The sequence below is a fragment of the Catharus ustulatus genome, chromosome 32 (assembly GCF_009819885.2).
Source record: "Catharus ustulatus isolate bCatUst1 chromosome 32, bCatUst1.pri.v2, whole genome shotgun sequence".
Lineage (NCBI taxonomy): Eukaryota > Metazoa > Chordata > Aves > Passeriformes > Turdidae > Catharus > Catharus ustulatus.
In genome coordinates this window covers 1150424-1173063 of record NC_046252.1, presented here as the reverse complement: position 1 = coordinate 1173063, position 22640 = coordinate 1150424, and the positions used below count along the sequence as shown (strand labels likewise).

The window sequence follows — 22640 nt, the reverse complement described above, 5'->3', positions numbered from 1 at the left end:
ATCCAAAAAAATCCCCAAAAAATCCCCAATAAATCCCCAAAACCCCCCCAAAATCCCCAAAAAAAGTAGAAAAATCCCCCCAAAAAGCAGAAAATCCCCCAATAAATCCCAAAAATCCCCATCACTTACTGACAGTGGGGGCAGGGGACAGCTCCATCTGATCCCCCCCCCAAAAAAAACCCAAAAAACCCCAAGGAATCCCTAAAAATCCCCCATAAAATCCCCCAAAAATCTCCAGCACTTACTGACAGTGGGGGCAAGGAACAGCTCCATTTGATCTCCCCCCCAAAAAAACCCTCCAAAAAAACCCCAAAAAAACCCCCCAAACCCCAAGGAATCCCTAAAAATCCCCCAAAAAATCCCCCAAAAACCCTCAAAACCCCGAAAACCCAAAAAAAACCCCCAAACCCCAGAACTTACTGACAGTGAGGGCAGGGGACAGCTCCATCTGATCCCCCCAAAAAAACCCCAAAAAATCCCCAATATATCCAAAAAAACCCCAAAAAAACCCAAAAAATCCCAAAAAAAACCCCAAAAAACCCCAATATATCCCAAAAATCCCAAAAAATCCCCAAAAAACCCCCAAAAACCCCAGCACTTACTGACAGTGGCGGCGGGGGACGGCTCCATCTGATCCCCCTCCAAAAAAACCCCAAAAATCCCCCAAAAAAAACCCCAAAAAAACCCCAAAACCCCAAGGAATCCCTAAAAATCCCCCAAAAAATCTCCAAAAAAACCCCAAAAAAACCCCCAACCCCCATCACTTACTGACAGTGGGGGCGGGGGACAGCTCCATCTGATTCCCCCCCCAAAAAATCCCAATAAACCCCCCAAAAAAACCCAAAAAGTCCCAAAAATACCCCAAAAAAACTCAAAAAAACCCCAATATATCCCAAAAAATCCCCAATAAATCCCAAAAAATCCCCAAAAATCCCCAATAAATCCCCAAAACCCCCCCAAAATCCCCCAAAAAAGTAGAAAAATCCCCCCAAAAAGCAGAAAATCCCCCAATAAATCCCCCCAAAACCCCCATCACTTACTGACAGTGGGGGCAGGGGACAGCTCCATCTGATCCCCCCAAAAAACCCCCAAAAAATCCCCAATAAATCCCCAAAAAAAACCCCAAAACCCCCCCAACTCCCAGCACTTACTGACAGTGGGGGCAGGGGACAGCTCCATCTGATCCCCCTCCAAGAAACCCCGAAAAAACCCAAAAAAATCCCCAATATATCCCAAAATAACCCAAAAAAACCCCCAAAAAATCCCCAAAAAATCCCCCAAACCCCCCAAAAAAGTAGAAAAATCCCCCCAAAAAGCAGAAAATCCCCCAATAAATCCCCCCAACCCCCATCACTTACTGACAGTGGGGGCAGGGGACAGCTCCATCTGATCCCCCCTCAAAAAACCCCGAAAAAACCGCAAAAAATCCCCAATATATCCCAAAAAAACCCCAAAAAACCCCAAAAAATCCCCAATAAATCCCCAAAAAAGGAGAAAAACCCCAAAACCCCAAACCCCATCACTTACTGACAGTGGGGGCAGGGGACAGCTCCATCTGATCCCCCCCCCCAAAAAATCCCAATAAATCCCAAAAAACCCCCCAAAAAACCCCAAAAACCCCAAAAAATCCCCAAAATCCCCCCAAAACCCCCAAGAAATCTCAAAAAAAAACCCCAAAAAAGGAGAAAAACCCCCAAAAAAACCCCAAAAAATCCCAAAAAACCCCCAAGGAATCTCCAAAAATCCCCCCAAAAAACCCCAAAAAATCCCCCAATAAATCCCAAAAATCCCCATCACTTACTGACAGTGGGGGCAGGGGACAGCTCCATCTGACCCCCCCAAAAAACCCCGAAAAAATCCCAAAAAATCCCCAATATATCCCAAAAAAACCCAAAAAAACCCCAAAAAACCCCAAAAAATCCCAAAAAATCCCCAATATATCCCAAAAAAATCCCAAAAAATCCCCAATATATCCCAAAAAAACCCCAAAAAATCCCCAATATATCCCAAAAAAACCCCAAAAAAACCCCAAAAAAGGAGAAAAACCCCAATAAATCCCAAAAACCCCCCCAACCTCCATCACTTACTGACAGTGGGGGCAGGGGACAGCTCCATCTGCGTGGCCTCGGCCTCCTGGGGGGGGGCTCGTCCCGGGGGTCCCGCCCCTCCCCCCCCCTCTTCGCTCTCGGGGGGCTGGGGGGGGCGGGTTGGGATTTGGGGGGCTCCGGGGGGGGGGTCTGGGGGGGTCGGCGCCGCTTCCAACATCACCAGGGTCCGGTGGGGGCCGGCAGGGGGGGGCTCCCCCGGGGTCCCGCCGTGCTCTGGGGGAGGGGGAGGGGAGGGGGGGGTGGGACACACGCAGGGATCAATGTTGGGGGAGGGGCAAAGAAATTTGGGAACCCCCTCCTCAACAAAACCCCAAAATTTCCTCCCCCTTCCCTCATTTTTTCTCTTTTTTGGGGTGTCCTAAATGAGGTGGGGGCACAGAAATTTGGGAACTCCCTCCCCACCCCAACCCCAAAATTTCCTTCCTCTCCTCTTTTTTTTTCCTTTTTTTGGGGTGTTCTAAATGAGGGTGACACAGAAATTTGGGAACTCCCTCCCCAACAAAACCCAAAATTTCCTCCACCCCCCACCCATTTTTTCCTTTTTTAGGGTGTCCTAAATGCCCCCCCCATCCCAACCCCAAAATCTCCTCCCTCCCCTCTTTTTTGGGGTGTCTTAAATGGGGGGGAGTACAGAAATTTGGGAACTCCTCCTCAACAAAACCCAAAATTTCCTTCCCCCCCCAACCCATTTTTTCTCTTTTTTAGGGTGTCCTAAATGCCCCCTCACCCCAAAATTTCCTCCCCTCCCCTCATTTTTTCCTTTTTTGGGGTGTCCTAAATGAAGGGGGATGACACAGAAATTTGGGAACTCCCTCCTCAAAAAAACCCCAAAATTTCCTCCACCCCCACCCATTTTTTCCCTTTTTTGGGGTGTCCTAAACTGGGGGGGCACAGAAATTTTTGAACTCCCTTCCCAACCCCACCACAACCCAATCCCAAAATTTCCTCCCCCTCCCCTCTTTTATTTCACTTTTTTTGGGGTGTCCTAAATGAGGGGGGCACAGAAATTTGGGAAGCCCCTCCCCAACAAAACCCAAAACTTCCTCCACCCCTCCTCATTTTTTCTCTTTTTTGGGGTGTTCTAAATGAAGGGAGAAACAGAAATTTGGGAATGCCCCCCAACAAAACCCAAAATCTCCTCCCTCCCCTCCTCATTCTTTCCTTTTTTTTGGGGTGTCCTAAATGAGGGGGGCACAGAAATTTGGGACCCCCTCCCCAACAAAACCCAAAATTTCCTCCCCCTTCCCTCATTTTTTCTCTTTTTTAGGGTGTCCTAAATGCCCCCTCACCCCAAAATTTCCTCCCCTCCCCTCATTTTTTCCTTTTTTTGGGGTGTCCTAAATGAAGGGGGATGACACAGAAATTTGGGAACTACCCCCTCCCCCAACAAAACCCAAAATTTCCTCCACCCTCCCCCATTTTTTCCTTTTTTTGGGTGTCCTAAATGCCCCCCCCAACCCAACCCAACCCCAAAATTTCCTTCCCCCCACCCATTTTTTCCCTTTTTTAGGGTGTCCTAAATGCCTCCCCCAACCCTAACCCAAAATTTCTTCCCTCCCCCTCTTTTTTTTCCCCTTTTTTTGGGTGTCCTAAATGAAGAGGGATGACACAGAAATTTGGGAACCCCCCCCCCAACAAAACCCCAAAATTTCCTTCCTCCTCTCTTTTTTTTTTCCTCTTTTTTTTGGGGTGTCCTAAATGGGGGGGGGCACAGAAATTTGGGAACTCCCTCCCCACCCCAACCCCAAAATTTCCTTCCTCTCCTCTTTTTTTTCCCCTTTTTTTGGGTGTCCTAAATGAAGGGGGATGACACAGAAATTTGGGAACCCCCTCCCCAACAAAACCCAAGATTTCCTCCCCCTTCCCTCATTTTTTCTCTTTTTTAGGGTGTCCTAAATGCCCCCTCACCCCAAAATTTCCTCCCCTTCCCTCTTTTATTTCTATTTTTTTGGGGTGTCCTAAATGGGGGGGCACAGAAATTTGGGAACTCCCCCTCCCCAACAAAATCCCAAAATTTCCTCCCTCCCCTCCTCACTTTTTTCTTTTTTTGGGGTGTTCTAAATGAGGGGGGCACAGAAATTTGGGAACCCCTCCCCAACAAAACCCCAAAATTTCCTTCCCCTCCCTCCTCATTTTTTCCTTTTTTTTGGGGTGTCCTAAATTGGGGGGAAACAGAAATTTGGGAGCTCCCTCCTCCAACAAAACCCAAAATTTCCTCCCCCCCCACCCATTTTTTCTCTTTTTTAGGGTGTCCTAAATGCCCCCTCACCCCAAAATTTCCTCCCCTCCCCTCTTTTATTTCGCTTTTTTTGGGGTGTCCTAAATGGGGGGGGCACAGAAATTTGGGAACCCCCTCCCCAACAAAACCCAAAATTTCCTCCACCCCAACCCATTTTTTTCTCTTTTTTGGGGTGTCCTAAATGGGGGGGGCACAGAAATTTTTGAACTCCCTTCCCCAACCCCACCACAACCCAACCCCAAAATCTCCTCCCTCCCCTCCTCATTTTTTCCTTTTTTTGGGGTGTCCTAAATGAAGGGGGATGACACAGAAATTTGGGAACCACCTCCCCAACCCAACCCCAAAATCTCCTTCCCCCTCCTCATTTTTTCCTTTTTTTGGGGTGTTCTAAATGAGGGGGGGCACAGAAATTTGGGAACTCCCTCCCCAATAAAACCCAAAATTTCCTCCCCCCCAACCCATTTTTTCTCTTTTTTAGGGTGTCCTAAATGCCTCCCCCAACCCAACCCCAAAATCTCCTTCCTCTTTTTTTCCCTTTTTTGGGGTGTCCTAAATGAAGGGGGATGACACAGAAATTTGGCACCCCCTCCCCAACAAAACCCCAAAATTTCCTCCCCCCCACCCATTTTTTAGGGTGTCCTAAATGAGGAGGGGCACAGAAATTTGGGAACCCCCTCCTCAACCTCACAACTCAAAATTTCCTCCCTCTCCTTTTTATTTCGCTTTTTTGGGGTGTCCTAAATGGGGGGGGCACAGAAATTTGGGAAACCCCCCCTCAACCTCCTAACCCAAAATCTCCTCCCTCTCCTCTTTTTTTTCCCCTTTTTTGGGGTGTCCTAAATGAGAGAGGGGGGCACAGAAATTTGGGACCCCCTCCCCAACCCAACCCCAAAATTTCCTCTACCCCCACCCATTTTTTCCCTTTTTTAGGGTGTCCTAAATGCCTCCCCCAACCCAACCCCAAAATTTCTTCCCTCCCCTCCTCATTCTTTCCTTTTTTTTGGGGTGTCCTAAATGAGGGGGGCACAGAAATTTGGGAACATTCTGCTCTCTAATCCCCCCCCAGCCCCTCCCCACCCCCCAGGACCCCCTTTAGGACCCCCAGGACCCCCTTCAGGACCCCTCACCTGCACATTCTAATCTCTGATTTCCCCCCCAGCCCCTCCCCACCCCCCCAGGACCCCCTTAGGGACCCCTCTCCTGCCTGTTCTGCTCTCTGATTTCCCCCCCCAGCCCCCCAGGACCCTCTTTAGGACCCCCAGGACCCCCTTCGGGACCCCTTTCCTGCACATTCTACTCTCTAGTCCCCCCCCTCACCCCCCCAGGACCCCCTTTAGGACCCCCCAGGACCCCCACTGGGACCCCCAGGACCCCCATCAGGACCCCTCTCCTGCACATTCTGCTCTCTCATTTCCCCCCCAGCCCCCCCAGGACTCCCCAGCCCCCCCGGGACTCCTCTCCTGCACATTCTGCTCTGTAATTTCCCCCCAACTCTTCCAGCCCCCCCCCAGCCCCCCTGGGACCCCCATTAGGATCCCCAGGACCCCCTTCAGGATCCCTCTCCTGCACATTCTACTCTCTAATCCCCCCCCAGCCCCTCTCCACCCCCCAGGACCCCCTTTAGGACCTCCAGGACCCCCTTAGGGACCCCTCTCCTGCACATTCTGGTCTCTAATCCCCCCCCTCTCACCCCCCCACCCACCCAGGACCCCACTTGGGACCCCCAGCCCCCCCTGGGACCCCCTTTAGGACCCCTCTCCTGTACATTCTAATCTCTGATTTCCCCCCCAGCCCCCCAGGACCCCCTTTAGGACCTCTAGGACCCCCTTAGGGACCCCTCACCTGCACATTCTGGTCTCCAATTTCCCCCCCACATCCTCCCACCCCCCATCCCCGAGACCCCCAGCCCCCCAAGACCCCCATTAGGACCCCCAGGACCCCCTTCAGGACCCCCAGGACCCCCTTCAGGACCCCCAGGACCCCCTTTAGGACCCCTCTCCTGCCTCTTCTGCTCTCTCATTTCCCCCCCAGCCCCTCCCAACCCCCCCGGACCCCCTTTAGGACCCCCAGGACCCCCGTAGGGACCCCAGCCCCGGTCGGCGGCGCGCGCCGCGCGAGGAAGACAGTAGAATGTATAGTTATCTCCAGCCGGGGGTGTGACCCTCCAACTATACAATCTACTACCTCAGCCCGCGCGGCGCCAGCTCCAGGGGGGTCTGGGCTGCGTTTTTGGGGAGGGGTCCGGTTCTGGAAAGTTTATTTTGGGTTTTTTTGTATGTCCTGAGCTGGATTTACCTGAAGGGGCGGCGTCGGCCGAGGCGGGGCCGGGTTTGGGGGATGAGTCCTGTGGGAGATGAGGGGGGTGAAGGAGGAGGGGAACCCCCCCGTGGGGTTTGGGGGGGTTTGGGGTGGGGGTTTTTGGGGGGTCTCACCTGGGCCTCGGGGCTCTCCTTGTCCTCGGGGCCGCGCTCGGCGCCTTTGGCCTCGTCCTCGGCCGCCTGGCGCCGGCGCTTCTCGCGCCGCTCGTCCAGCTCCTCGTCCCGCAGCGCCTCGAGGCGCGCCAGGATGGGAACCTTCACCACTGGGGGGGGAAATAGAGGGGTGTGAGACCCCCGGGGTGGGCACCTGGACCACTTTGGGGGGGGTTTGGGGCTGCCAGGATGGGCACCTTCACCACTGAGGGGGTGACAAATTGGGGTGTGAGACCCCCGGGGTGGGCAACTGCACCCCCAGGATGGGAACCTTCACCACTGGGGGGGGAAATTGGGGTGTGAGACCCCCAGGGTGGGCACTTGTACACCCAGGATGGGAACCTTCACCACTGGGGGAAAAATTGGGGGGGTTAGGGGTGTGTGAGACCCCCAGGATGGAACCTTCACCACTGGGGGAAAAATTGGGGGGGTTAGGGGCGTGTGAGACCCCCAGGATGGGAACCTTCACCACTGGGGGGGGAAAATGGGGTGTGAGGGGTGTGTGAGACCCCCAGGATGGGAACCTTCACCACTGGGAGGGGAAAATTGGGGTGTGAGACCCCCGGGGTGGGCACCTTCACCCCCAGGATGGGCACCTTCACCATTGGTGGGGGGGAAATTGGGGTGTGAGACCTCCAGGGTGGGCACCTGGACCCCTGTGGGGGGGTTTGAGACCCCCAGGATGGGCACCTTCACCACTGGGGAGGGAAAAATTGGGGGTTTGGGGGGTGTGAGACACCCAGGGTGGGCACCTTCACCACTGGTGGGGTTTGAGACCCCCAGGATGAGCACCTGGACCCCTGTGTGGGGGTGTGGGACCCAAGGATGGGCACCCTGATCACTTTAGGGGTGTTTGAGACCCCCAGGATGAGCACCTTGGGTCACTTTGGGGGGGTTTGGGACCCCGGGCTGGGCACCTTGACCCCTCTGGGGGGATGTGGGACCCCCAGGATGGGCACCCTGACCCCTGTGTGGGGGTGAGACCCCCAGGCTGGGCACCCTGAGCCCTGGTGTGGGGGGTTTGGGACCCCAGGATGAGCACATGGACCCCCAGGATGGGCACCTGGACCACTCCAGGGGGATTTGAGACCCCCAGGTTGGGCACCCTGAACCCTCTTGAGGGGGGTGAGACCCCCAGGCTGGGCACCCTGACCCCTGTGGGGGGTTTGAGACCCCTAGGACGGGCACCTGGACTCCAGGATGGGCACCCTGACCCCTGTGGGGGGGTTTGGGACCCCAAGATGAGCACCCTGACCCCTCTTGGGGTGGGTTTAGGACCCCAGGATGGGCACCCTGACTCCTGTGGGGGGGTTTGGGACCCCCAGGATGGGCACCTGGACCCCTGTGGGAGGGTCTGGGACCCCCAGGTTGGGCACCCTGAGCCCTCTTGGGGGGGCTGAGACCCCCAGAATGGGTACCCTGAGCCCTCTTGGGGTGGGTTTAGGACCCCAGGATGGGCACCTGGACCCCTGTGTGGGGGTGAGACCCCCAGAATGGGCACCCTGACCCCTCTTGGGGAGGCTGAGACCCCCAGGCTGGGCACCCTGAGCCCTCTTGGGGTGGGTTTAGGACCCCAGGATGGGCACCTGGACCACTCCAGGGGGTTTGGGACTCCAGAATGGGCACCTGGACCCCCAGGATGGGGACCCTGACCCCCAGGATGAACACATGGACCCCCAGGATGGGCACCCTGACCCCCAGGATGGGGACCCTGACCCCTGGTGGGTGGGGCTGGGGTCTCTGGGGGGTCCCAGGGGTCTCACCCGACACGCAGTCGTGCATGCTCTCGGCGTCCAGGACCTTGCACTCCTCGGTCCAGCGCGTCAGAGCCGTGGGGATGCTGGACAGGGTCCCTGGGGGGGGAGGGGAGCTTTGGCCACGCCCCCCGGGCCACGCCCACCTGAGCCCACCCACCCCTGTGTGTCCCCAACCCCCCCCCCGAGGGTCATTCCCTGTCCCCAAATGTCCTCAAGTGTCCCCCCATGTCTCCAAGTGTCCCCTCATGTCCTCAAACGTCTCCGTGTCCTCAAGTGTCCCCCCCCCATGTCCCCAAGTGTCCCCCCCCCATGTCCCCAAGTGTCCTCTCTGTGCCCACTCACCTGCCTGGCTGCAGGGGTCACTCCCTGTGTCCCCAAATGTCCCCTCATGTCCCCTTGTGTCCCCAAGTGTCCCCTCCATGTCCCCAAGTGTCCCCTCCATGTCCCCAGATGTCCCCCATGTCCCCACTCACCTGCCTGGCTGTGTCTCTCCCATGTCCCCACGTGTCCCCATGTGTCCCCCCCCGTGCCCACTCGCTTGCCTGGCTGTGTCACTCCCTGTCCCCACCATGTCCCCAGGTGTTACCACGTGTCCCCAGGTGTCCCCCCTGTCCCCACTCACCTGCCTGGTTGTGTCACTCCCTGTCTCTCCCATGTCCCCAGCTGTCCCCAGGTGTCCCCCCCTGTCCCCACTCGCCTGCCTGGCTGTGGGTGTCTCTCCCATGTCCCCAGCTGTCCCCAGGTGTCCCCCCCTGTCCCCACTCGCCTGCCTGGCTGTGGGTGTCTCTCCCATGTCCCCAGGTGTCCCCCATGTCCCCAGGTGTCTCCCCCATGTCCTCAGGTGTCCCCCCTGTCCCTAGATGTCCCCCCTGTCCCCACTCATCTGCCTGGCTGTGTCACTCCCTGTCTCTCCCATGTCCCCAGATGTCCCCCCTTGTCCCCGCTGTGTCTCTCTCATGTCCCCAGGTGTCCCCAAGTGTCCCTAGATGTCCCCACTGATCTGCCTGGTTGTGTCACTCCCTGTCTCTCCCATGTCCCCATGTGTCCCCAGATGTCCCCAGGTGTCCCCACATCCCCATTCACCTGCCTGGCTGTGGGTGTCTCTCCCATGTCCCCATGTGTCCCCATGTGTCCCCAGATGTCCCCAGGTGTCCCCACATCCCCATTCACCTGCCTGGCTGTGGGTGCCCCCCCAGCTGTCCCCAGGTGTCCTCAAGTGTCCCTAGATGTCTCCCCTGTCCCCACTCATCTGCCTGGCTGTGGGTGTCTCTCCCACGTCCCCCTGTGTCCCCAAGCGTCCCCTCATGTCCCCAGGTGTCCCCTCCATGTCCCCAGATGTCCCCCCCCTGTCCCCACTCGCCTGCCTGGCTGTGGGTGTCTCTCTCATGTCCCAAGTTGTCCCCAGGTGTCCCCCCCTGTCCCCACTCGCCTGCCCAGCTGTGTCTCTCCCATGTCCCCAGATGTCCCCCATGTTCCCAGCTGTCTCCAGGTGTCCCCTCCATGTCCCCAGCTGTCCCCCCCATGTCCTCAGGTGTCCCCAGGTGTCCCCACTGCCTGCCTGTGTCACTCTCTGTCTCTCCCATGTCCCCAGGTGTCTCCAGCTGTCCCCAGGCATCCCCAGTTGTCCCCCCCTGTCCCCACTGCCTGCCTGACTGTAGGTGTCCCCCCAGGTGTCCCCCATGTCCCCAGGTGTCCCCAGCTGTCCTCCCTGTCCCCACTCGCCTGCCCGGCTGTGTCTCTCCCATGTCCCCAGGTGTCCCCCATGTCCCCAGGTGTCCCCTCCATGTCCCCAGGTGTCCCCCATGTCCCCATGTGTCCCCCCTGTCCCCACTCGCCTGCCTGGCTGTGGATGTCTCTCCCATGTCCCCAGGTGTCCCCAGGTGTCCCCCATGTCCCCAGGTATCTCCAGGTGTCTCCCCCATGTCCCTAGGTGTCCCCTCCATGTCCCCAGATGTCCCCCATGTCCCCAAGTGTCCCCAGGTGTCCCCAGTTGTCCCCCCCTGCCTGCCTGACTGTAGGTGTCCCCCCAGGTATCCCCCATGTCCCCATGTGTCCCCACTTGCCTGCCTGGCTGTGGGTGTCTCTCTCATGTCCCCAGGTGTCCCCAGCTGTCCCCACATGTCCCCCCCTGTCCCCACTCACCTGCCTGGCTGTGGGTGTCTCTGTCATGTCCCCAGGTGTCCCCAAGTGTCCCCAGATGTCCCCCCCCGACCCCCTGTGTCTCTCCCACGTCCCCACGTGTCCCCAGGTGTCCCCCCCCGTGCCCACTCGCTTGCCTGGCTGTGTCACTCCCTGTCCCCACCATGTCCCCAGGTGTTACCAGATGTCCCCAGGTGTCCCCAGCTGTCCCCACATGTCCCCACTCGCCTGCCTGGCTGTGGGTGCCCCCCCAGCTGTCCCCAGGTGTCCCCAAGTGTCTCTATATGTCCCCCCTGTCCCCACTCATCTGCCTGGCTGTGGGTGTCTCTCCCATGTCCCCAGGTGTCCCCAGGTGTCTCTCCCATGTCCCCAGGTGTCCCCAGGTGTCCCCAGATGCCCCCCATGTCCCCAGGTGCCCCCAGGTGTCCCCCCTGTCCCCACTGCCTGCCTGTGTCACTCCCTGTCTCTCCCATGTCCCCAGGTGTCCTCAGCTGTCCCCCCCATGTCCCCAGCTGTCCCCCCTGTCCCCACTCGCCTGCCTGGCTGTGAGTGTGTCCCCCATGTCCCCAGTTGTCCCCCCTGTCCCCACTCGCCTGCCTGGCTGCCCCCCGTGCCCTGCTCGTGGAAGAAATCATCGAGCAGTTCGTCATCGGAGCGGGCGATGATGTGCACGTCCTCATTGCCCACCAGGAGCCGCGCCCGGCCCCGGCTCTGCAGCGGGAGGCTGCTGCTCAGCTGCAGGATGTCTGCGGCTGCAGAGGGACCCAGGAGCCTGGGGAGGGGACAGAAAGGGTTAATGGGGGCTGTGGGACCCCAAATTGGGGCTGTGAGACCCCCAAGGTGGGGTTGTGAGACCCCAGCTCTGCTGCTCAGCTGCAGGATGTCTGCGGCTGCAGAGGGACCCAGGAGCCTAAAAGGGACAGGAGGGGACACCAGGGGTCAGGGGTGTGTCACAGGGGGTGTCACAGGGGGTGTCAGACCCCCAGGTGTGAGCACACCCCGGCTCTGCTGCTCAGCTGCAGGATGTCTGTGGCTGCCGGGGGACCCAGGAGCCTGGGGAGGGGACAGAAAGGGTTAATGGGGGGTGTTTGGGGGTGTCAGACCCCAAACTGGGGCTGTGGGATCCCAAATTGGGGCTGTGAGACCCCAAACTGGGGCTGTGGGACCCCAAACTGGGGCTGTGAGACCCCAAACTGGGGCTGTGGGACCCCTAGGTGTGAGCACACCCCGGCTCTGCTGCTGCTCAGCTGCAGGATGTCTGCGGCTGCCGAGGGGCCCAGGAGCCTAAAAGGGACAGGAGGGGACAGAAAGGGTTAATGGGGGCTGTGAGACCCCAAATTGGGGCTGTGAGACCCTCAGGTGGGGCTGTGAGACCCCCAGGTGTGAGCACAGCCTGGCTCTGCTGCTGCTCAGCTGCAGGATGTCTGCAGCTGCAGAGGGACCCAGGAGTCTAAAGGGGGACAGAAAGGGTTAATGGGGGCTGTGAGACCCCAAACTGGGGCTGTGAGATCCCAAACTGGGGCTGTGGGACCCCAGCTCTGCTGCTCAGCTGCAGGATGTCTGCGGCTGCTGAGGGACCCAGGAGTCTAAAGGGGGACAGGAGGGGACACAGGGGGGGTCAGACCCCAAATGGGGCTGTGAGACCCCAAATTGGGGCTGTGAGACCCCCAGGTGAGGTCACACCCCGGCTCTGCTGCTCAGCTGCAGGATGTCTGCGGCTGCAGAGGGACCCAGGAGCCTAAAAGGGACAGGAGGGGACAGAAAGGGTTAATGAGGGGTGTCAGACCCCAAATTGGGGCTGTGAGATCCCAAATGGGGCTGTGAGATCCCAAATTGGGGCTGTGAGACCCCCAGGTGTGAGCACACCCCGGCTCTGCTGCTCAGCTGCAGGATGTCTGGGGGGTTAATGGGGGGTCAGGGGGGTTTTTGGGGATGTCCCCAGGAGGGTTTTGGGACCCTCACTCACCTCTGTAGGATCAGGGATGGTTTTGGGGGGTTTGGGGGCTCTCTGGGGGGTTTGGGGGGTCTCTCAGGGGCTCTGGGGGTGCTCTCAGGATGGTTTCGGGACCCTCACTCACCTCTGCAGGATCAGGGGCGGGTTTGGGGATTTGGGGGTGCTCTTAGAATGGTTTTGGGACCCCCACTCACCTCTGCAGTATCAGAGGAGGGTTTGGCTGTTTCTGGGGGGTTTGGCTGTTTCTGGGGGGTGGTTTAATCCCCCCACTCACCTCTGCAGGATGAGGGGCGGGTTTGGTTGTTTCTGGGGGATTTGGGGGTGCTCTCAGGATGGTTTTGGGACCCTGACTCACCTCTGCAGGATCAGGGGGGTTTGGCTGTTTCTGGGGGGTTTGGGGGGGTCTCTCAGTGACTCTGGACCCCTCACTCACCTCTGCAGGATCAGGGGGGGTTTGGCTGTTTCTGGGGGGGTTTGGGGGGTCTCTCAGGTGGGTTTAAACCCCTCACTCACCTCTGCAGTATCAGAGGGGGTTGGGCTGTTTCTGGGGGGTGGGATTTGGGGTTCTCAGGGATGTTTAGGCCCCTCACTCACCTCTGCAGGATCAGGGATGGTTTTGGGGGGGTTGAGGGTTCTCAGGGGGGTTTAGGACCCTGACTCACCTCTGCAGTATCAGAGGAGGGTTTGGCTGTTTCTGGGGGGGTTTGGGGGTACTCTCAGGTGGGTTTAATCCCCCCACTCACCTCTGCAGGATGAGGGGCGGGTTTGGCTGTTTTTGGGGGGTGATTTAAGCCCCTCACTCACCTCTGCAGGATCAGGGGAAGGTTTGGGCTGTTTCTGGAGGGGTTTGGGGGTGCTCTCAGGTGGGTTTAAACCCCCCACTCACCTCTGCAGGATGAGGGGCAGGTTTGGCTGTTTCTGGGGAGGTTTGGGGGTGTTCACAGGGATGTTGAAACCCCTCACTCACCTCTGCAGTATCAGAGGGGGGTTTGGGGATTTGGGGGTGTTCACAGGAGGATTCTGGACCCCTGACTCACCTCTGCAGGATGAGGGGTGGGTTTGGGGGGTCTCTCAGTGTCTCTAGACCCCTCACTCACCTCTGCAGGATAAGGGTGGATTTTGGCTGTTTCTGGGGGGTGATTTAAGCCCCTGACTCACCTCTGCAGTATCAGAGGGGGGTTTTGGGGTTCCCAGGTGGGTTTGGGGGTGTTCACAGAGATGTTTAATCCCCCCACTCACCTCTGCAGGATGAGGGGCGGGTTTGGCTGTTTCTGGGGGGGTTTGGGGGGGGTCTCTCAGTGACTCTGGACCCCTCACTCACCTCTGCAGGATCAGAGGCGGGTTTGGCTGCCGTGCCCCCGGGTAGTGCACGTGGATGGTGTGCCCAGCGTTGGCCGTGAGCTGTCTCAGCGTTCTCTGGCTCCTGCCCAGCCCCTGGGCCAGCCGAGCCCCGCCCGGGCCCGCCCCCAGCCCCAGCGCCCCGTGCTCGGCGTGCCGCACCAGCAGCGGGTGGCTGGCGGGGATGTTCCCGGGGGAGGGCGGGATGTCAGCTGGAATTGGGGGGGAAATGGGGTTAGAGAGGGGGGGATGGCAGCTGGAATTGGGGGGAAATGGGGTTAGAGAGGGGATGGGAAATGGGGTTAGAGAGGGGGGATGGCAGCTGGAATGGGAAATGGGGTTAGAGAGGGGATGGGAAATGGGGTTAGAGAGGGGGGATGGCAGCTGGGATGGGAAATGGGGTTAGAGAGGGGGGGATGGCAGCTGGAATTGGGGGGAAATGGGGTTAGAGAGGGGATGGGAAATGGGGTTAGAGAGGGGGGGATGTCAGCTGGAATGGGAAATGGGGTTAGAGAGGGAATGGCAGCTGGAATTGGGGGGAAATGGGTTAGAGATGGGACAGGGGGGATGTCACTGGAATTGGGGGGGAAATGGGGTTAGAGAGGGGGATGGGAAATGGGGTTAGAGAGGGGATGGGAAATGGGGTTAGAGAGGGGATGGGAAATGGGGTTAGAGAGGGGACGGGGGGATGGCAGCTGGAACTGGGGGGAAATGGGGTTAGAGAGGGGACAGGGGGGTGTCAGCTGGAATGGGAAATGGGGTTAGAGAGGGAATGGGAAATGGGGTTAGAGAGGGGACAGGGGGGGATGGCAGCTGGAATGGGAAATGGGGTTAGAGAGGGGACAGGGGGGATGGATGGGGGGGACACAAAAATATGGGGTGGGGGAAACACAAAAATATGGGGAGGGGGTGGGGGAAACAGAAAAAAAAATGTGGGGAGGGGGTGGGAGAAACACAAAAATATGGGGAGGGGTGGGGGGAACACAAAAATATGGGGAGGGGTTTGGGGAAACAGCAAAAAATATGGGGTGGGGAGTGGGGGGGAAAAACAGCAAAAAAATATGGGGAGGGAACAGCAAAAAAATATGGGGAGGGGGTGGGGGGGAAACACAAAAATATGGGGAAGGGTTTGGGGGTCAGGGGGAAAAACACCCCCAAAAATATGGGGAGGAATTGGGGTGAGGGGGGGAAAAACACCCCCAAAAAACACAGGGAGAGGAAGAGCTGGGGCCTGTCCCAGTCCCTCCCAGTCCATCCCAGTGCCTCCCAGTGCCCTTTTCCTCCATCCCAGTGCCTTCCCAGTCCCCTCCCAGTTTCTCCCAGTGCCCTCCCAGTCCATCTCAGCGCCTCCCAGTCCATCCCAATCCCCTCCCAGTCCCCCCAGTCCATCCCAGTCCCCTTTTCCTCCATCCCATTCCACTTCCAGTCCTTTTCCTCTATCCCAGTGCCTTCCCAGTCCCCTCCCAGTTTTTCCCCACTCCCTCCCAGTCCATCCCAGTCCCCATTTCCTCCATCCCACTCCACGCCCATTCCACTCCCAGCCTCTCCCAGTCCCCATTTCCTCCATCCCAGTCCCTCCCAGTCCCTCCCATTCCCATCCCAGTGCCCTTTTCCTCCTTTCCAGCCCATCCCAGTCCCTCCCAGTCCCAACCCAATCCCAACCCAATCCCAACCCAATCCCATCCCAGTCCCTCCCAATCCCCCTTCCTCCATCCCAGTCCATTCCAGTCCCCTCCCACTCACTCCCAGTCCCCTTTTCCTCCATCCCAGACCCTCCCAGTCCCCCCCAGTCCCCATTTCCTCCATCCCAGTACCCCCCAGTCCCCTCCCCAATCCCTTCCCAGTCTCCCCCAGTGCTCTCCCGGTCCCCTTTTTCTCCTTCCCACTCCCTCCCATTCCCTCCCATTCCTTCCCAGTCCCTCCCAGTCCCCTTTTCCTCCATCCCAGTCCATCCCAGTACCCCCCAGCCCCTCTCAATCCCCTCCCAGTCCCTCCAGCCCATCCCAGTGCCCTCCCAGTCCCCTTTTCCTCCTTCCCAGTCCATCCCAGTCCCCCCCATTCCCATCCCAGTCCATCCCAGTCCCCTTTTTCTCCATCCAATTCCCTCCCATTCCCATCCCAGTCCCTCCCAGTCCCCTTTTCCTCCTTCCCAGTCCATCCCAGTCCCCTCCCAGTCTCCCCAGTCCCTCCCATTCCCATCCCAGTCCATCCCAATCCCCTTTTCTTCCTTCCCAGTCCATCCCAGTCCCCTTTTCCTCCATCCCAGTCCCCTCCCACTCCTCTCCCAGTCCATCCCATTCCCATCCCAGTCCCCCCCAGTCCCTCCCATTCCACTCCCAGTCCCCTCCCAGTCCCTCCAGCCCCTCCCAGTGCTCTCCCGGTCCCCTTTTCCTCCTTCCCAGTCCCTCCCATTCCCCTCCCAGTCCCCCCCAGTCCCCATTTCCTCCATCCCACTCCCTCCCAGTCCATCCCAGTCCCCCCAAGTCCATCCCACTCCCTCCCAGTCCCCCCAGTCCGTACTGGGGCTGGAGAACATGTTGTCGAACTCGATGATCAGGTCGTCGTCGCGGTCGAAGCGCTCGAAGCGCACGAGGGGGGAGGCGTTCATGTCGGGGTAATCTTCATCCAGCTCCATCTCGGAGCCATCGTCATCATCCTCCTCCTCCTCGCCCTCCTCGCCCTCCTCGTCGTCCTGAGGGGGGGAAACCAGGCACCATTGGGGGTTTTAAACTCAAAATTGGGGATTTTTAATACAAAATTGGGGGGTTTTAACACAAATTTGGGGGTTTTAAACTCAAAATTGGGGATTTTTAACTCAAATTTGGGGATTTGGAACCAAAATTGGAGGTTTTTAACTCAAAATTGGGGAGTTTGAACACAAAATTGGGAGTTTTTAACACAAATTTGAGGATTTTTTAACCCAAAATTGGGGATTTTCAACCCAAAATTGGGGATTTTTAACCCCAAATTAAGGATTTTTAACCCAAAATTGGGGGGTTTGAACCCAAAATTGGGGATTTTGAACCCAATATTGGGGATTTTTAACCCAAAACTGGGGGGTTTGGAGCCAAAATTGGGAGTTTTTAACACAAATTTGGGGATTTTTTAACCCAAAATTAGGGATTTTTAACCCAAAATTGGAGAGTTTGGAACCAAAATTGGGAGTTTTTAACACAAATTTGGGGATTTTTAACCTAAAATTGGGGGGTTTGAACCAAAAATGGGGGATTTTTAACCCAAAATTGAGGGGTTTGGAGCTGAAATTGGGGATTTTTAACCCAAAATTGGGGATTTTAACCCAAAACTGGGGGGTTGGAAGCTGAAATTGGGAATTTTTAATCCAGAATTGGGGGGTTTGGAGCTGAAATGGGGGAGTTTGGAACCAAAACTGGGGAGTTTGGAGCCAAAATTGGGGGTTATGGAGCTGAAATTGGGGATTTTTAACACAAAATTGGAGATTTTTAACACAAATTTGGGGATTTTTAACCCAAAATTGGAGGGTTTGTACCCAAAATCGGGGATTTTAACCCAAAACTGGGGGTTTGAACCCAAAATTGGGGAATTTTAACCCAAAATTGGGGATTTTAACCCAAAATTGAGGGGTTTGAATCCAAAATTGGGGATTTTTAACCCAAAATTGGGGGTTTTTAACCAAAAATTGGGGATTTTTGACCCAAAATTGGGGAGTTTGGACAAAAAATTGAGAGTTTTTAACACAAATTTGAGGATTTTTAACCAAAATTGGGGGGGTTGGAGCCAAAATTGGGGATTTTTAACCCAAAATTGGGGGGTTTGGAGCTGAAATTGGGGATTTTTAACACAAAATTGGGAGTTTTTAACCCAAAATTTGGGGATTTTTAACCCAAAATTGGGGGGTTTGGAGCCAACTGGGGGGTTTAGAGCCGAGATTGGGGGATTTTAACACAAAATTGGGGGTTTTTAAGCAAAAATTGGGGATTTTTAATACAAAATTGGGGGGTTTGGAGCCAAAATTGGGGATTTTTAACCCAAAATCGGGAGCTTTGGAGCCAAAATTGGGGGGTTTGGAGCTGAAATTGGAGGATTTTACCCCAAAATTCGGGATTTTAACCCAAAATTGGGGATTTTGAACCCAAAACTGGGGGGTTTGGAGCCAAATTTGGGGACTTTTAACCAAAATTGGGGATTTTAACCCAAAATTGGGCATTTTTAACCCAAAATTGGGGTTTTAACCCAAAATTGGGGGATTTTAACCCAAAATGGCAGCCCCTGACCTGAAACTGAGGGGTCTGAACCCAAAACTGGGGATTTTGAACCCAAAATTGGGGGTTTGAACCCAAAATTGGGGGGTTTGAACCCAAAATTGGGGATTTTGTACCCAAAATTGGGGGGTTTGAACTCAAAATTGGGGATTTTTAACCCAAACTTGGGGGGTTTGAACCCAAAACTGGGGATTTTGAACCCAAAATTGGGGGGTTTGAACTCAAAATTGGGGATTTTTAATCCAAAATTGGGGGGTTTGGAGCTGAAATGGGGGAGTTTGGAACCAAAACTGGAGAGGTTGGAGCCAAAATTGGGGATTTTAACCCAAAATTGGGGATTTTTAACCCAGAATTGGGGAATTTTAACTCAAAATTGGGGGAGTTTTAACCCAAAATTGAGGATTTTTAACACAAAACTGGGGGGTTTGAATCCAAATTTGGGGATTTTTAACCCAAAATTGGGGATTTTAACCCAAAACTGGGGGGTCTGAACCCAAAACTGGGGATTTTTAACCCAAAATTGCAGCCCCTGATCTGAAACTGGGTAAATTTGGACCCAAAACTGGGGGATTTTAAATCCAAATCTGCCCCCCCGACCCCAAAATCTGGGGTCACTTTGACCCAAATGACACCCCCTGACCCAAAATTTGGGGTCACTTTGACCCAAACCTGGGCACCCTGACCCCAAATGTCACCCCCTGACCCAAAATTCGAGGTCACCCTGACCCCAAACTGCCCCCCCCGACCCCAAATTTGGGGTCACTTTGACCCAAAACAGAGGACCCCGACCCCAAATGACCCCCCCTGACCCAAAACTGGGCACCCTGACCCCAAAACTGCTCCCCCTGACCCAAAATTCGGGGTCACCCCGACCCTAAATGACACCCCCCCGACTCAAATGACACCCCTGACCCAAAATTTGGGGGTGCTTTGACCCAAAACTGCCCCCCCCCGACCCCAAATGAGACCCCCTGACCCAAAATTTGGGGTCACTTTGACCCAAAACTGGGGGATTTTAACCCAAACCTGCTCCCCCTGACCCCAAATTTGGGGTCACTTTGACCCAAAATGACCCCAAATGACCCCCCCCGACCCAAAACTGGGCACCCTGACCCCAAAACTGCTCCTCCTGACCCAAAATTCGGGTTCACCCTGACCCTAAATGACACCCCCCGACTCAAATTACACCCCCTGACCCAAAATTTGGGGGTGCTTTGACCCCAAATGACACCCCTGACCCAAATTTGGGCACCCTGACCCCAAAACTGCTCCCCCTGACCCAAAATTCGGGGTCACCCTGACCCAAATGATACCCCCCGACTCAAATGACACCCCTGACCCAAAATTTGAGGTCACCTTGACCCAAAACTGCATTCCCTGACCCCAAATGACCCCCCCGACCCCAAATGACACCCCCTGACCCAAAATTCGGGGTCACCCTAACCCCAAATGACACCCCTGACCCCAAATGACACCCCTGACCCAAAATCTGGGGTCACCCTGACCCCAAACCTGCTCCCCCTGACCCCAAATTTGGGGTCACTTTGACCCAAACCAGACCCCAGCTCCTGTTTTCCCACTGTCTGAAGCTGACCCCGATATTTTGGGGTCCCCCCCGAGTTTTTGGGGGGTCCCTCAGTGCCCCCCCCCCCCCCCCCACCTGATCGTCCTCATCTTCCTCCTCCTCCTCCTCCTCCTCGTCCTGGCTGTCGTCCTCGTCCTCGTTGCTGCCGCTGCTGTCCTCCTCCTGCGTGTGCTCCTCCTCATCCTCGGGGTCCAGGATGTTCATGGAGTCTGGGGGAGGGACAGGGGGGTCAGGGCCTAAAATAGCCCTGGATCACCCCAAAATCCCACTCAAAATACCCTAAAAATCCCACCCAAAATAGCCCAAAAATCACACCAAAATAGCCAAAAAATCACACCAAAATACCCTGGATCGACTCAAAAATAGCCCATAAATCACACCTAAAATAGCCCAAAAATCACACCTAAAATAGCCCAAAAATCACACCTAAAATAGCCCAAAAATCACACCTAAAATAGCCCAAAATCACACCTAAAATAGCCAAAAATCTCACCTAAAATAGCCAAAAATCTCAACTAAAATAGCCAAAAATCACACCTAAAATAGCCCAAAAATCACACCTAAAATAGCCCAAAATCCCACCTAAAATAGCCCAAAATCTCACCTAAAATAGCCAATAATCACCCCAGAAATAGCCCAAAAATCACATCCAAAATAGCCAAAAATCCCACCTAAAATAGCCCAAAAATCACAGCTAAAATCCCCCTGGATCACCCCAGAAATACACAAAAATCCCACTCAAAATAGCCCAAAAATCACACCTAAATAGCCAAAAAATCACACCAAAATACCCTGGATCGACCCAAAAATAGCCCAATAATCCCACCCAAAATACCCCAAAATCCCACCTAAAATAGCCCAAAATCACACCTAAAATAGCCCAAAAATCACACCTAAAATAGCCCAAAATCACACCTAAAATAGCCAAAAATCTCACCTAAAATAGCCAAAAATCTCAACTAAAATAGCCAAAAATCACACCTAAAATAGCCCAAAAATCACACCTAAAATAGCCCAAAATCCCACCTAAAATAGCCCAAAATCTCACCTAAAATAGCCAATAATCACCCCAGAAATAGCCCAAAAATCACATCCAAAATAGCCAAAAATCCCACCTAAAATAGCCCAAAAATCACAGCTAAAATCCCCCTGGATCACCCCAGAAATACACAAAAATCCCACTCAAAATAGCCCAAAAATCACACCTAAATAGCCAAAAAATCACACCAAAATACCCTGGATCGACCCAAAAATAGCCCAATAATCCCACCCAAAATACCCCAAAATCCCACCTAAAATACCCCAAAAATCCCACTCAAAATACCCCTGGATTGCCCCAGAAATACAGAAAAATCCCTCCCAAAATAGCCCAAAAATCCCACCTAAAATAGCCAAAAAAATCACACCTAAAATAGCCAAAAAATCACACCTAAAATAGCCCAAAAATCACACCTAAAATAGCCCAAAAATCCCACTCAAAATACCCCTGGATCACCCCAGAAATACACAAAAATCCCACCCAAAATAGTCCAAAAATCACACCTAAAATAGCCAAAAATCACACCTAAAATAGCCCAAAAATCCCACTCAAAATACCCCTGGATCGACCCAAAAATGGTCCAAAAATCACACCTAAAATAGCTCAAAAATCACACCTAAAATACTCCTGGATCACCCCAGAAATATACAAAAATCCCACTCAAAATAGCCCAAAAATCCCACTCAAAATAGCCAAAAAATCACACCAAAAAATACCCCAAAAATCCCACCCAAAATACCCCAGATAGACCCAAAAATATCCAAAAAATCACACCTAAAATAGCCAAAAAATCACACCTAAAATACCCTTGGATCACCCCAGAAATACAGAAAAATCACACCTAAAATACCCAAAAATCCCACTCAAAATAGCCCAAAAATCACACCTAAAATAGCCCAAAAATCACACCAAAATACCCCAGATAGACTCAAAAATACCCCCAAAATCACACCCAAAATAGCCCAAAATCTCACCTAAAATAGCCCAAAATCCCACCCAAAATAGCCCAAAAATCTCACCCAAAATAGCCCAAAATCCCACTCAAAATAGCCCAGATAGACCCAAAAATACCCTAAAAATCCCACCTAAAATACCCAAAAAATCACACCTAAAATAGCCCAAAAATCACACCTAAAATACCCAAAAAATCATACCTGAAATACCCTTGGATCACCCCAGAAATATACAAAAATCACACCTAAAATACCCAAAAATCCCACTCAAAATAGCCCAGATAGACCCAAAAATATCCCAATATACACCCAAAATACTGCAAAAATCTCACCTAAAATAGGCAAAAATCACACCTAAAATAGCCAAAAATCTCACCTAAAATAGCCCAAAAATCACACCTAAAATAGCCCAAAAATCACACCCAAAATAGCCCAAAATCACACCTAAAATACCCAAAAATCACACCAAAATACCCTGGATTGACCCAAAAATAGCCCAAAAATCACACCCAAAATAGCCCAAAAATCTCACCTAAAATAGCCCAAAAATCACACCTAAAATAGCCCAAAAATCTCACCTAAAATAGCCAAAAATCACACCTAAAATAGCCCAAAAATCACACCTAAAATAGCCAAAAATCTCACCTAAAATAGCCCAAAAATCCCACCCAAAATAGCCCAAAATCACACCTAAAATACCCAAAAATCACACCAAAATACCCTGGATTGACCCAAAAATAGCCCAAAATCACACCCAAAATAGCCCAAAAATCCCACTCAAAATAGCCCAAAAATCCCACTCAAAATACCCTGGAT

The 22640-nt window shown here is 54.3% G+C and overlaps 1 protein-coding gene across 1 annotated transcript in view; it reads right to left on the bottom strand.

The window, feature by feature from the left end:
- HUWE1 (HECT, UBA and WWE domain containing E3 ubiquitin protein ligase 1) overlaps positions 1-22640 on the bottom strand; it is a 168024-nt gene that overhangs the window by 32532 nt on the left and 112852 nt on the right. The window contains 8 exon segments of the mRNA XM_033083465.1: positions 2088-2321; positions 6643-6691; positions 6780-6928; positions 8582-8671; positions 11308-11486; positions 13990-14218; positions 16527-16698; positions 19908-20041. Of these exon segments, the coding sequence (XP_032939356.1) occupies positions 2088-2321; positions 6643-6691; positions 6780-6928; positions 8582-8671; positions 11308-11486; positions 13990-14218; positions 16527-16698; positions 19908-20041 (1236 nt within the window).